Source organism: Brachyistius frenatus, unplaced genomic scaffold (genome assembly GCF_029030835.1).
Source record: "Brachyistius frenatus isolate BFR_SWC_R1_liver_20210118 unplaced genomic scaffold, ASM2903083v1 Contig_100, whole genome shotgun sequence".
Lineage (NCBI taxonomy): Eukaryota > Metazoa > Chordata > Actinopteri > Embiotocidae > Brachyistius > Brachyistius frenatus.
This window is the reverse complement of record NW_027210699.1, coordinates 1,357,952-1,373,114: the sequence shown is the minus strand read 5'-3', so window position 1 is coordinate 1,373,114 and position 15,163 is coordinate 1,357,952. Positions and strand designations below refer to the sequence as shown.

General features: G+C 41.7%; 1 protein-coding gene across 1 annotated transcript in view; it reads right to left on the bottom strand.

Moving 5' to 3' along the window:
* Positions 1-15,163, bottom strand: part of lrrk1 (leucine-rich repeat kinase 1) — a 66,664-nt gene that overhangs the window by 29,498 nt on the left and 22,003 nt on the right. The window contains exons 9-18 of the mRNA XM_069711435.1: positions 14,451-14,614; positions 13,085-13,222; positions 10,322-10,434; positions 9,600-9,670; positions 8,755-8,884; positions 6,988-7,100; positions 5,932-6,146; positions 1,549-1,713; positions 677-849; positions 418-538 (exon numbers count right to left, since the gene is read on the bottom strand). Coding sequence (XP_069567536.1) covers positions 418-538; positions 677-849; positions 1,549-1,713; positions 5,932-6,146; positions 6,988-7,100; positions 8,755-8,884; positions 9,600-9,670; positions 10,322-10,434; positions 13,085-13,222; positions 14,451-14,614 — 1,403 coding nt within the window. The remainder of the gene's footprint in view (positions 1-417; positions 539-676; positions 850-1,548; positions 1,714-5,931; positions 6,147-6,987; positions 7,101-8,754; positions 8,885-9,599; positions 9,671-10,321; positions 10,435-13,084; positions 13,223-14,450; positions 14,615-15,163) is intronic.

The following is a 15,163-nucleotide window of genomic DNA, read 5'->3' as shown; positions in this document are numbered from 1 at the left end:
TGCATTCTTCAAAGCACATGGCATCCTTTTGGCACAGAGAGCACGACTACCTCTCCAGAAATGATAAACCTGCATAATATATATCACAAATGCTGTACACACTGTATGCATCAGTATCCATCCTACACAGTAAAATCAACTGAAATTACTATTTTGAATTTTGGTAATTATGAGTTGTGATTATTACAACTCTTGGGTTGTAATTAAAACAGGTTTTCAGATTTTCATCAGTTGTTTCTCTGAAACTATTCTGAAACGCACTAGATAATATAATAGAATATAATACAAGAATCTTTTGTTTTTAATGAAGCTTGATGTGAACATTTGATTCTGGAGGAACAACAACAGTCGTATATTTATGTGCTGCTGTACGACGACAGCAAACAGCCCAAACTGAGAGTGTTTCCCTTCACTCACCAGTCTGCCCAGCAGTCTACCGACACAGCCGGAGCTGCTGCTGTCTTTCATCGAGAGAGCCACGTGGTAGATGAGCGACTTCAGACCGTCGAACCCGTCCAGGGTCTTACAGGACACTTCACTGAGAAGCAGGAACACACACACACACTCTTGAACACATCGTTGAGACAGCTGCTCTGTGAGATTGGTGAAGCGCTCGCAAACAGAGCTGCAGCTCCTCGTAAACATATAAATAAGCAGATATAAAAGGTGCGCTTACTGCAGGTGTTTGCAGGTGATGTCCGGGTAGCCGGAAGCTCGCGCTCCTGACGGTGACCGGCACAGCGCCAGGACGTAAGCTCTTAGTGTCGCCAGCCTCTCTGTGCGAAACTTGGTCTCGATGAGATCCAGATGTGTCCCCACAACCACCACTGCAGAGTTCGGTGCTCGCGCCTGCAGGCCACAACACAAAGTAACATATCTATTGAATGTAAGATGTTTTAATGTTCAAAATGTTGACTAAACCCAACCATGATATGTGTAGAAATAGCAACACTGATGTCTCAGTATTGTGTTGCACCGGCTCTGCCTGCTTTGTACCACAAGAAGAAAAAGTGGTGTTCGTACTGATGGTGATAATGAATGGAACTATAACATAAATGTGATTTATATTTTTTAAATGAAGAATGTTTCAATCTTAAATTGACTCCCTCAAATACACTTTGATAAATACAGGCGTGGCCGTTCTACAGCTAGTAATTAGGCTTCGATGAAGAATTTCAGTGTCGACATTTTCCCAATCAACATACTTCCATTTGATGAGATCCATCAGTCTGTGGTTAGTTTTTGTAGTCAGATAACCACACGATCTTCATGTGGTCATCTACATACCAATGTTTTAGAACAGAGAACTCCACAGACTTAATGTCTTTGGTCAGCACCGAAAACTGGTTGGGTTCATAAACACACACCCATCGGTATAGTGTTAGCGGGTCTGCTGAAGCATGAGTGTTAGTGTGTGCGTGTGTGTGTGTGTGTGTGTGTGTGTGTGTGTGTGTGTGTGTGTGTGTGTGTGTGTGTGTGTGTGTGTGTGTGTGTGTGTGTGTGTGTGTGTGTGTGTGTGTGTGTGTGTGTGTGTGAGCTCAAACTCACCTCGATGTTGAGAAGCCATGTCTGCAGGTTGACCACGGCCTCCTCCCCCAGAGCCAGGTTCCACAGCACCACGTACAGGGCCTTATCGGTGAAGAAGCACTGGTTCACTGTGGACATGCTGGCTTGACCGCCGATGTCCCACACGTTGAACACCACCGAGTCCCTCTGTGAGCAACAAACTTGCAGTAGTGACCATGTTAACTCCTTTGTACTAAAGGTCAGATTTCCTTCCAGGACACTGTGCCCACCCACCTACTCCGGAAACCCAACTGCACTCCAGGCATGCCAATCAAACCGGGGGAGCCCCGAAACATATCTTTGTTTGAGGCCTAATATGTAATAATGATGGGATTATTTTTAGATGGACCACCAGAATACTGATCAGAAGGAGTGAATTTATCAAATGACTTGTAGAAAAAACGTATTGCAGTTGTATTTCATGTGAGTAGTTGAGGCTATCTGAATGGTAGTCTGTTGGAGCGCCGACTGTTTCTAAGTGATACTGCATGTTAACGCTCTTCCGCATCGACTTTACTTTTCAGACCTGAAGACAACATCCATTTCTATATAATGTCCTTCTGGGTGACTTTAACATCCAGACAGAGAAGTCATCTGACCTTTTGCTCTTACTGTCCTCCTTTGCTGTCTCACTCAGTCCTTCCCCTCCTAATCACAAAGCCGGTAGCCACCTGGACTATATTTCACCAGAAACTGCTCCACATCTAACCTCACAGTAACTCCACTTCATGTCTCTGACCACTTCTTTATCTCTTACTCTCTCAAACTGACAACCTGACCACATCAACAGACTCTGGACCTGTCCGTTACAACATTCACTCCCTCTCTCCCTCCTCTCCCTCCTCTCGCCCTCCTCTCCCTCCTCTCTCCCTCCTCTCTCCCTCCTCTCCATCCTCTCCCTCCCCTCCCTCCTCTCTCACTCCTCTCTGGTCTCCTCTGTTTGATCTGCCCTCCCTTCAACTGACTCTTTCTCACTCATGCATCCTAACTCAGCCACAGAAACTCTCCTTTCTACTCTGTCTTCCTCTCTTGATTGTCTCTGTCCTCCTCCATGTCCTCCAGTCCTCCCCAGCTCTGTGGTTGTCTGACTCGGTGCTCCCAGAGAGCCACTATGAGAGCAGCAGAAAGGAAATGGAGAAAATCTAACCACCCTGACGACCTGCTCACTTATCAATCTCTCCTCTCCTCTTTCTTGTGTCTCAATTTATGCAGCCAAAAGCTCTTTCTACCTAACCAGAATTCAATCCTCATTTTCCAATCCCAAAAAGCTATTCTCCATCTTCTCCAACCTCCTTGACCCACCCTCCATCCTTCCATCAAGCCACTTTGTCAACTACTTTACTAAAAAGATAGATGACATACGCTCCTCATTTTCAAACCCAGCTTCCATAACAACGTCATCTTCATCCCCTTCGCTTTCCTGTTTCACCCCCCCCCCCCCGTCTCCCAATCAAGTTGTTACCTTGGTAACCTCCACCTCCCCAACCACCTGCCCCCCCTGACCCCATCCCATCTCACATTCTCCAGTCTATTGCTCCAGACCTTCTTCCTTTTCTCTCCATCTCATGAACACTTCTCTGTCAACGGTCTGTTTCCTGAACTCTCTGAAGGAGAGAGTGAACCCTCTCCTGAAGAAACCCCCCCTCAACCCGTCTGAAGTAAACAACTACAGACCGTCTCTCTTCTTCCCTTTCTTTCTAAAACTCTGGAGCGAGCTATCTTTAACCAACTCTCCTCCTATCTCCACCATAATAACCTTCTTGACCACCAGTCTGGTTTCAACAGACCACTCAACAGAGACAGTCCTCCTTCTGTCTCTGAGCAGCTTCACACTGCTAGAGCAGCCTCTCTGTCCTCTGTCCTGATCCTTCTAGACCTTCTGCTGCATTGGACACAGTGAACCACCAGATCCTTCTTTCCTCCTTCAGGACCTCGGTGTCTCAGGCTCGGCTCTCTCCCTGTTCTCATCCTACCTCAACGACCTCACCTACCGGGTAACTTGGAGAGGATCTGTGTCTGAACCTTGTCCTCTCACTACTGGTGTCCCTCAAGGCTCCGTCCCGGGTCCCCTCCTCTTCTCTCTGTACACCGACTCTCTCAGCTCTGTCATTCACTCGCATGGCTTTTCCTACCACATGCTGCACAACATCAGGAGAATATGTCCACTTCTCACTCAGAAGGTGGCGCAGGTTCTGGTCTAGGTTCTGGTCCAGGTTCTGGTCCAGGTTCTGGTCATCTCACGTCTGGACTACTGTAACTCCCTCCTGGCAGGTCTACCTGTTAGTGCCATCCGACCTCTGCAGCTCGTCCAGAATGCAGCAGCTCAATTGGTCTTTAACCTCCTAAATTCACTTCCACTACTCCGCTCCTCCTCCTCCTCCTCTTCCTCCTCCTCTCCTCCCTTCACTGGTTACCAGTAGCCACCCGCATCCGTTTCAAAACATTGGTACTTGTGTACCGTGCTGCGAACAGATCGGGTCCAGTCTACATCCAGGACATGGTCCAACCTTACATCCCAGCCCCTCCCTCCGCTCTGCATCTACCAATCAGCTTGTCGCTCCCTCGCTGCGAGCTAAACACTCTACAAAATCACGACTGTTTGCTGTCCTGGCTACTAAATGGTGGAATGAGCTCCCCAACGACATCAGCACAGCAGAAACTCTGTACATCTTCCGCCGCAAACTAAAAACACAACTCTTCAGACTTTACCTTGAACAGTAGAACTTTAGTAGTGCTTAAAATGGCACTTACTTTTAGCACTTTGTAGTTTGGCTTTCTGGATGAAATTGCATTTTCTTGATTCTTGTTGTTCTGAATTTGTACCCTCATGGTTGAAATGTACTAATTGTAAGAGGCTTTGGATAAATGCGTCAGATAAATGAAATGTAATGTAATATAAGTTGGACATCTGTGTCGAGGTGAAGTAAACATGCTGTACCTTCTGGTTTGCATCTTTCTGGAGAAGATTTCATACTGCAGAAGTGAGATGACCCCAAACAGACCTTAAAGTTTTGCAAGAGCTACTTAAAGACCAAAGAAGTTGAAAGTCATGGATTTTCTTCCATGGTCAGCTGACCTAAACCTCATTTATTCTTCCTCTTTAGGGGGATCACTAAAAAACGGAGAGTGCTAAACATTCCTGACATCACAGGAAGCTCTTTGGAACATTGTCAAAGCATTTTGGAATAACGTGCATCATCAGGTGTTCAGCCGGAGTGCACGTTGGCATTATTGTTAAAGACGGCACACCAAAAACACACTAAAATATTTGGAAATTTGTGTAAATTACATTTTTCAATCAAATTTGTCAAGCTAATATAATCATTTGCAATGAAACATTTTGTGTTATATTTGAAACAAATACAAACTATCTTCAGTAGTCTCAGATTCGTCAGGGCTGTTTTGTAGATATTTGGTGATAAACTGCACTTTTGGACAAATTGTATCAGCGGATTACAATTCATCCCAAGAGAAAAGTGCGTCCCAAATTTCATAGTAATCTATTGTGTGTTTGTGTGTGTCTGTATGGAGCAACAGGAATGCAATAATAAAGTGTTATTCTGTAAAAGAATAAGGAGATACCCGTCCAGGGTTTACCTCACCTTCACCAAAAGTGAGCTGGGATAGACTCCCGCCCCCCATGACCTTGGTCAGGATACAGTGGGTTTAGATGATGGATGGAAGAACAATGAAATAAATGTGAAATATAAAGAAAATGAATAAAAAAAATTGCAAATGTAAAAACAAATAACATAGTTTAAAAGAGCTTTGTCTTTGCTTTTCCCGTCTTGCTTTGGCTTTTTCCATATTGTCTTACGGGAATACAAGAAAAGCAAAGACAATCAAGGAAAAAGCAAAAGCAATATGGGAACAGCAAAGGCAATACTCTTTTAAAATTTGCTATTTGTCTTTATATATCCACATTTTTGTATTTATTCATCTATATATTTCTTATTCTTTTGCAGATTTACTATTTGTTATGGCACTCCTATCGCTCCATAGGCCTGCAGCTGCAGCATAGCAGTTAAGGGATCACAGTCATTATGATCCATCCTCTGGAGACCATGAATGTCCGTAAAGCTTCACGGCAATCGATTGAATAGAAAACAGTCTGGACCAAAATGCAGTGAAATGGCTAAAAGTCTCTTTGACATGCCAAAAGGTATGAATAAGTGTGATTTCAGTTGGGAATGGTCTCAGTACTGAACAGCCACATAAATCAACAAGCTAATTAGATTGATGCATCACGAAGTTATTGGATTGTAAACCACTTCCAAAAGTAGTTTCTATGGTCTAAGATGAAGATCATGTACCATCTGTGTCTGTTTGTGTGTACAGTACATGTCCAGTATGTGTTTCTCTCACGTTGTTTTTGCCTCTACCGGGTTTGTCCAGCTCCCAGGTGGAGGTAGAGATGCTACATTCTGCTGGGGTGAAGGGTGACGCCTTGCCGGACTGCAGAGCCTCCAGAAGGGCTGTCTTGCCCTGCCTCGGTGGACCAATCAGAAGCATCTTCAACAGTTTACAGGGCTCTGCTTTCCGGAGCTGTGCTCGGAGGAAAGCCAGCACCGATGCAGGACCTGAAAAAACACAGACAAGTCAAGATGTGATTTTTTTAGAATATGACATTATGATTTGATTGTCTCTGCTCTGCAACCAACACTTCATGTTTTGGATCTCTATGCTGTCCTTTTCTCTCTCTGCTCTCCTCTCACCCCAACCAGTTGAGGCAGATGCTCCGCCCACCTCTGAGCCTGGTTCTGTTAACAGATGCTCCGCCCACCTCTGAGCCTGGTTCTGTTAACAGATGCTCCGCCCACCTCTGAGTCTGGTTCTGTCGGAGGTTTCTTCCTGTTAAAGGAAGTTTTTCTTCCCTCTGTTGGAGGTTTTTCTCCCCTAAAGAGGAGTTTTTCCCTCCGAGCTTATGTGGGAATTGTTGAATTGTTCTGTTGTAAGGACTAAAATACTAAACAATGAAATAACCTGTGCTGTGATTTGGCGCTATATAAATAAAACTGAATTAAATATTACAGTGTCAGCAACCAAAAAACTACAGATTGGTGCCACTGCTGCGACAAGTCAAATACAGTACATAACATTACAGGGACATTTTATGTATAAGTACTTAAGTTAAATTTTAGAATGCTTGACATGTATCTGACTAATGTAATCATTCTAAAAATTATGATTTAATACAAGACATGGTCAGGTGTGCAGTATCTAAAAAATGTATTGTTACAGGTGCAACAGATTAAACTCCCGTAAAGTCCACAAAGTAAGAATTGAGTCAACAGACAAGAGCAGTGAGACTGACGATTTAGCAACAAATGAAGCTGAAATCAAGTTATCACCCAGTTCAATATTTTTTGAGCCAAACTTCATTTTCAATAGTCAACTGACGTTTCTTTATTTGGTCTGTACCTTCTTTCCTTATTTCCTTGGGGACATTGGTGATGTTAAGGTCTTCAATGTCAAGCTGCCACAGATTGCAGAGCTGACCGAGCTCTGTTGGAAGCTCCTGGATTCCGGGATTACTGTTCCCAAAACAAGAGAACACGACTCAATGATCAACACGAAGAGCAGCAGAGTCTAAGTTATTTGGATAGTTGGTAGCAAAATTGAACTATTTATCCCTCATGAGCCTTCATTGAGAGAAGCCAGCAGAGTCCCTCGACCAGCTTTTAAGAAACAGTCAGATATACTGAATATGTTGCTGCAGTTGTTTTTTGGCAGCAACAAGAAAATTCATGACTTCCAAACAATTAAGTTATTGTGGGGAGAATGTGAGAGCAGCACAAATCGTCTCTTGGAGCGAACAGCTGCGAATAGCTGGAGCAGGAGAATTGACCTCATACCGAGCAGTGATCCCCAGGGAGTGAACTAACAAACACGGCCCACCCAAAAATATTTGTTTTGTTGTCTTACTTTATTATCTGTTTTTCATAATAGTCAAAGCTACTTTTAATGTTTTTTCTTTTTATGGCAAAATAAAGTTTGAAAGACTTCTTCAGTGTTAAAGAAAAAAACAAGCCTCTTCTATTGTTTGTATTTTTTGAACTTTTTTGACCTTTGCAACTGATTTTTTTTAAAACTGATGACGTTATTGTTTTGAACTGATGTCTATGTTTTATCCATCCAAATTCAATACAATATATTGGGTATACTGAGCTTGACGTATGCGGTAGACAGCGCAAGTGCTAAAAAAAAAAAAAATGAAGTAAGGTTGCCTGATAGGAATTGATGAGCTTAAGTTTGGAGCTCTCTTTTTATGCATCTCTTTTAGGAGAGGGACATTTTCTAGCACACTGAATGGCTGTTTTATATTTAACCTTGGGCACAGACAGAAACAGTAGCTCCCCTACAGTGAAATAAGTCTGTAACTACAGGAGCTGCACTGCACCCCAAAGAAAGCCAGCCTGATGCAACCTGTGACGTCACCCATTGGTTTGTGGACGGCCATTTTGAAGTCTAGAATACTTAATTTCAGCCATTATCAGAATTGACCATTTCTGGAGACATGCCCCCAACTAGACCCCTCTTTGAGGCCTAATATCTGACTGTTTATGGAACTATTTTTAGAAAGACAACCAGAACCCTGATCAGCTGAGTTCAGCTCAAGACACCACACTGATATTATAAATATTTATCGACTTTGTCATATAAAAGACAAAGTCGATAAATATTTATAATGGGACTCAATGGGAGTCCATGGAGGCTTTTTGGAGTCAACCCCTAGCAGCCCTTGGTGGCATTTCCACAGTGGCTTAACTTGTCAGACCCAAAAGCTGCATCCACTTGTAAATATAGTCTAGGGTTACAGCTCAGTAAATAGTAAGCATCACGTATTCAGTACAGTAATAAATAGTATTTCCTATTTGAAAATGTGTAAAGCGACATTCAGGGGAGCTAGCTTGAATTGCGTTTTACCATTTTGCAAAAGGTTTACATTGTGCCAAACTGTCATGGGTCATATTGGACCCGTGAGAATTTGGCAGAACTTTGCTCAGGGCCCCGGGAAGGGTCAGGATTGGCTCTGGCACCTCCCAGACATCACTTGTTAATGACAGAAACACAGTTTCGGGGATTATAAATTTACCAAAGTTTATGCCAATGACATCACTGCGACAGAGGGAGAACTGTGGAGGATGACGCACAGCTGAAGGTTGGCAGGCAGTCAGAGGTACTCACTTGGAGAGGTAGAGCTCAGTGAGGCTGTGCAGACCACACACTGACTGGGGAACACACTCCAGCTGGTTGTCATTCAGGAAAAGCACTTCCAGTGAGTCCCGCAGAAGAATGGGAAACTGAATGGGACATACTGGCAAAAAAACAGAGCAAGGCGGAGTGTCACAACATGCGCCTTGAAACACACACAGCAACTCACAGATTCAGTTTAGAGCAAACTAAGAACAAGTTTGTGCCAAGCGTTTCTAGAGAAAAATAACAAGTCAGCTGCAACTTCCACAGAAGTGGTTTCTTGGCAGCCTGAAAACTTAAAAAAAAAAAACTTTCATTTCAAATTTGTAACACCAAAAACCTGGAACTGACAAGGGATGAGAAATTCTGCAGCGTCACTCGACTGTACTTATATTCAAAAGTTATAGTTCTGTCATCAATGTAAAAAAAAGGTCTATGAAGTTGAGTGTATAAAAAAATGATATCAACAAAGTTGATTAAAAACTACAGTGGTGGTAAAATCAAAGACACCAGCAAAAAGTGTGAAAATAGTGATTAGTGTCGACATGAATCAACGGTGAAACAGGCCAACATTACCGAGAAATGTCTTTAATTAAAAAAGCTATTACAATAGACAGTCAATGTATTAAAAGCATAAAATCAAGACAAAAATCATCACAGGAAGATCTTACTTCTTGGGATTAAAAACATGTTGCGTATTTAGTTTAAAGTTTAAAGTACGGCGAAGACAGAGCAAAATCACAAGCTTTTCACAAAAATGCTTTTCAATGATTGACTTTATTTTATTTGTTGCAATCGAGGTTCAAATTATATGGATGTGTGTAAAGCAGACGTACCTTGGTCTGGATCCCTCCTGTTCCATGTTGTCAGAAAGGCCAGTCTCCGAGATTTGGGCCCCTCCTCTACTCTAAAGGAGACAAAAAGTCCAACATCATTAAGGAGAGATGAGTGACGGGTGTTGGTTTTAGCTTATTATGATTCATTTCAGTCATATCTATAAATGTGACAATTTTCCTGACATTAAAAAATTCTAAAAAACAATAAGCAAGAGAGAATTGAATTATTAGACGAATATGTAGTTAATGATTTAAATGATTCCCAGTGTTTTACAAACTCAAATTACCACCTCCCTTTTTGATGCCTTCACCAACCAGTGAAGTTGGTTGGATATTATGAATCCGTCCGCCTGTCCAGACTCATATAATTTAGATTTAAAAGTAATGTGACGATGCTTCAGATATAGACGTTGCTGCAAAGAAGCTACGAATTCTACAGACGTGCGATCACAGTGACCTCTGACCTTCGAAATTGAATCGGTTCATTCTTGAGTCTGAGTGAACGTTTGGTACAAATCTGATGAGATTCACCTGAAGGCGCTCCGGATAAATCACATTCACAGACAACCTAAAACCACGCTGGTCACGGCGGACATCTTCCACCTCCAACTCCTTTCAAAGCTGCATATTTCTTTGCACGTGGTGTTTTTATTGAACTCCACGGTGTTGTGAAGTCACAGCAGACCCTGTATACACAAGGAAGTGTGGTTCCGTTGACCTACTTGCCCAGCTGGTTCCTGGAAAGATCGAGAGTCTTGAGTTGAGAGCACTGCCACTTGTTGGGGGCCGGGAGTGATGCAATGGCGTTCCCACACAATCTCAGTGAGACCAGAGCCTGACGGGGGAGTGAGGGGGAGGAGAGGTTAGATAACACACATTTACAATTTCCTTTCACGGGCAGACGGTTGGCTGACTGTATCGTAAGGAATAAAGTTTGCCACAGCACAGCTACCTGACCTGACCTGACTACAGTGTTGTAAAGTCGAGCCAGTAAAATATGACGAAGACATTTTAATACTTTTCTGAATTACACAGCTTCTATTTGAGGGTCCCTGTGGAAGACGAGTTCTGCTTCCAGATGACGTACTCCCTCAGTACACTAACTAATAGTGCTCTTCATGTCAGGTCTCTGACTGGTATATAGCAGGAGTTTTCACAGACTGGTGTTGTTTCAAATCACATACTACTAGAAATGACCTCATCATGTGACCACATCAGCCTCCAAAATATCTGCAGCTTTAATTATTTTACCCAGAAATCAACATGTTTTTGTGTCCTCTGTTTTAACACTCAATAAACACACTGATTCTTCTGTCCAGCAGCAGCAGTGGAAAAGACACACTTTGTGTTCAGGAACAGCTGCAGCTTCCTCACACGCTTTTAATTTGAAAATCCTCTATGTCGGTGGCCCCACCCCCTTCCACTACAGAGCCAAGATGGCGACCGTTTAGGGTGGAAAGTGTTCAGAGTTTCACACTTCTTGTTCTGGAGCGTTCTGAGTGATTCATCCTGGAACTTGTAGTGTTCTGATGGTTCTGTACTGACAGAGAGAACACACTGATGGACTCAGAGTAGAGAGAGGTGGTACACAAAAACAACATCTGGAATACAAGAACAACATCTGGAACACAAGTACAACATCTGGAACACAAGAACAACATCTGGAACACAAGTACAACATCTGGAACACAAGAACAACATCTGGAACACAAGAGCAACATCTGGAACACAAGTACAACATCTGGAACACAAGAACAACATCTGGAACACAAGTACAACACCTGGAACACAAGAACAACATCTGGAACACAAGTACACAAGTCTTTCTATTTTAGCGTGCAGTATTGTTATGTCAGCATTTCTTCGTTGAGAGAACATACAGTAAGGCCTTAGTTTTAGGTTGGTTTAGGTTGAGGTTTAGGTTTAGGTTAAGGTTGGTTTAGGTTGAGGTTTAGATTTAGGTTGAGGTTGGTTTAGGTTGAGGTTGGTTTAGGTTTAGGTTGAGGTTGGTTTAGGTTAAGGTTGGTTTAGGTTGAGGTTTAGATTTAGGTTGAGGTTGGTTTAGGTTTAGGTTGAGGTTGGTTTAGGTTAAGGTTGGTTTAGGTTGAGGTTTAGATTTAGGTTGAGGTTGGTTTAGGTTGAGGTTGGTTTAGGTTTAGGTTGAGGTTGGTTTAGGTTAAGGTTGGTTTAGGTTGAGGTTTAGATTTAGGTTGAGGTTGGTTTAGGTTGAGGTTGGTTTAGGTTTAGGTTGAGGTTGGTTTAGGTTTAGGTTTAGATTGAGGTTGGTTTAGGTTTAGGTTTAAGTTAGGGTTAGGCACGTAGTTGGGATGGTTAAGGGACAGTTAAGCCTGCAGTTGATCGAAAATGCTGCATCCAAAGTAGAGACCACATTTTAAATATTAGGATTATTTAAGGAAATCTAGTAAATTTCAGATCAATCGTAACAATGAAATGATATTACTGAGTCTAATAAAACACTGATGACTCAAAATGTTCCAAAACTGCAGACTTCATGTGATTTATCATTATTGATGCGACTAACAGAGACGGTTACATCATATTTAAACAGCAGGCAGCTCGTTACAATGTCTGACAGTTTCCCTTCAGCCGAGCGTGGTCCTGCTCGGTGTATGTAACAGGCAGAACTCGGCAGGATCACCACCATGATACCTGCGTCATGATACCATCAACTCTGGACAACACAAAGGGAACGCGCCGCTTTAAACTTCATAATGAATTGAATATAAAAACAATCAGCTTTTCTGAGTGTTGTTTTTTCATCGGTGAGTCTCGCTCGCTCTCCCTCTGGGTGCACTGACGACACTGCAGAGGTTTGCAGCAATGCGACAACATGAGGTTACAATGACCTTGACCTTTGACCCCCGAAATCTAGTCAGTTCATCGTTGCTAACTGCATTTGTGCCAAAATTGAAGAAATTGCCTGAAGCGTGACTGCGATATTGCATTCTCAAGTACGGGTGGACGGGCCACGCGTGTAGCTATAGCAACATCTTTCCAAACATAAAGTGACTACAATGGGAGGATTTAAAAGGGATCTGACAGAGATGGATGACACAATACACTTTTCAGGTGGTCTAACATTGTCAGGTGTTCTGATATAAGGAATGTTTATCCGGGACAGCACCTGTCTAAAAAACTACATAAATATAGAATTCAAATGAAACGTCCATTTTGAATATTACATTTCATGATTTAAATTAAAAGCAATATTTAAACTCAAAATGTATTCACATTCAAAACAAAAAGACAAAGTGTTTTTTTTTTTAATCATCTCTGCACTGGTGCACTGAAGTAGCTGTGTGTATGAAACGAGTCAAACACTCAGCAGCAGCGCCATCTGGAGGTTATTCTACACATCACAGAGGTGTCTGGCTACTAATGTGGGTCTGTTTTTTAAATCCAGACATTTTAGACTATTAATTTCACTCCAGCTTGATGCAGACATTGTTATACATGGCTCTTACCTCCAGTTCAAAGATATATGATGGAAGCTCCTTCAGGCTGTTGTGAGAGAAGTCCACCTCCTGCAACTGAGTCCTCCAGAAGATGGAGATGGTGTTTGGAAGATTCTCAATCACATTGGAAGAAGCTTTGCATTGTTTCTGTGGCGGACAAGGCAGAAGATTCTCAATTTGTGTTATGAATTATAATACCATTTTAATTTACCCACTGTTTCTTAAAAAAAAAAATCATATTACATTAAGATTTCCGTTGCCAGGCTGTGTTTATATCTTTATAAAGCCCTGGATTAATTAAATCAATTAATGTCTCTAATTGGTATCACCAATGTCTTCAATCTTGTAATCAGTAATTCAGCTTTATTAAAAGGAGAGAAGTGGTCACTCTGCTGTTTGGTATCATCGTTAGCATATTATTAAAAAGGTAAAGGTCCATGGGACTGTAGCCAAACTCTCTGGACGTGGATGCAACAGGAAGATGGGATGAGGTACGTCAGTTTCTGATCACACCATCCGGTGCTTTTTGAGCAACAGCGGGCAGGCGACCCAGGAGGTGAAAGAAAACCATTAAAAAGCCAGACAGGAATGAAAATGCTTATTGATAAGCAACAATGCTTCTGTCAGAACGTCCCATCATTTTTTTCGTTGCCATTTTCATCTTTTTTTATTTTTTTTTATTTGATATTGAATAAACCATCATGGAGGACAGTCACACTTTTGTCAGTTTCCAAAGTGTTTTGGAGAAATTTGAGGGTTTTTCTTTTTTTTCTGTAAGAGTTTTTATCCACAACTGTATACATCAATATTAAGATAATGTTGTGATAGTTGCCAAGCATCAATGTTTTCCATGTAGCCCATCTCTTGTTATAATGCACAATCCATAAATCCAATCAAGGCTTTCAGCTATTTACTTTCCAATCGTGCTATCTTCTGTCTGGTGCTATTTTACAATTTTCTTCCAAGGAAAAGACCGAAACTAAAAACCATCAGTCTCTCAAAACTTTGCGACTCCCCAGAAAAACATTCATAATTAAAGACACTTGTACACATTTTTGGAACACAATGCAGTTTTTCAGATTATTTTGTGTGACAATTGATTGTCCACCTAAATTGTTATCTGTGGTGTAGAAAGGCGGAAAAGCCTCTTTCACAGCTTGATGATGAAACACTGAAAAACAACCAATGATTGAGTGAACCAAAACCTGTAGATGGTAAATAAATAATACTCTTGCACAATTATATTTAAATATGTCATCAAATTAATTTCACACGGTAATATCTATAGTTTCAAACCTGGACAACATCAACCATAATATTATATTCTAATTAAAAGGAAAACATAAAGTGGGTGATGATCAGCTGGGCCTCTTACCAGTGGGCATGCCCAGGGGTCCGGGAAGGTGCTCAGTTTGTTCCTGTTTACATTGAGGAAGCTCAGGGACTTCAAACAGCGCATAACTGCTGTGGGCATACTGGTCAGACAGTTATCAGACACATCCAACTCCTCCAGCTTACGGAGACCGATCCAGTTAGTGTCTGAAATAAGGGAATTCGACAACACAAGCAAACTCTGAATTAGACCTGTAGAAGCGTTGGCGGCTTTGGTACAATTTTGTTAAACTACATTTTGTAAATGGTGATCACTGTCAATTGGTTAAAGTCTCTAATAGTTTCAAAATTAACCCAAGGTACATACCCTGAGGATTAGTTGCCTGGAAACAACCCACATTTATTTGGTTTCTGGTAACGTCAGGCTAATAATAACCCACATCAGGATAATGATCAGAATCCAATCATGTTGTTAACAAGAACAAACGGAAATGGGTTGTTTTTTTTCAAGAAATAATTCTAAACATTCTCTGGTGCCGTGAACTCTACATTTTCTCTTTTATATCATTGTAGACTAAATATCTTTGGGTTTCAGACTGTTGGTCCACATAATAGAATAAATCACTTTGGATGTAGGAAAAAATGTGGCGGACATTTTTTTTTACATTTCAGACTCCAAGATTCATAGACTGATGACTAAAGATAATTACTCCACAGACGAGTGGAGCTCTTCTGTTACGTAGTCACCGTTTCATC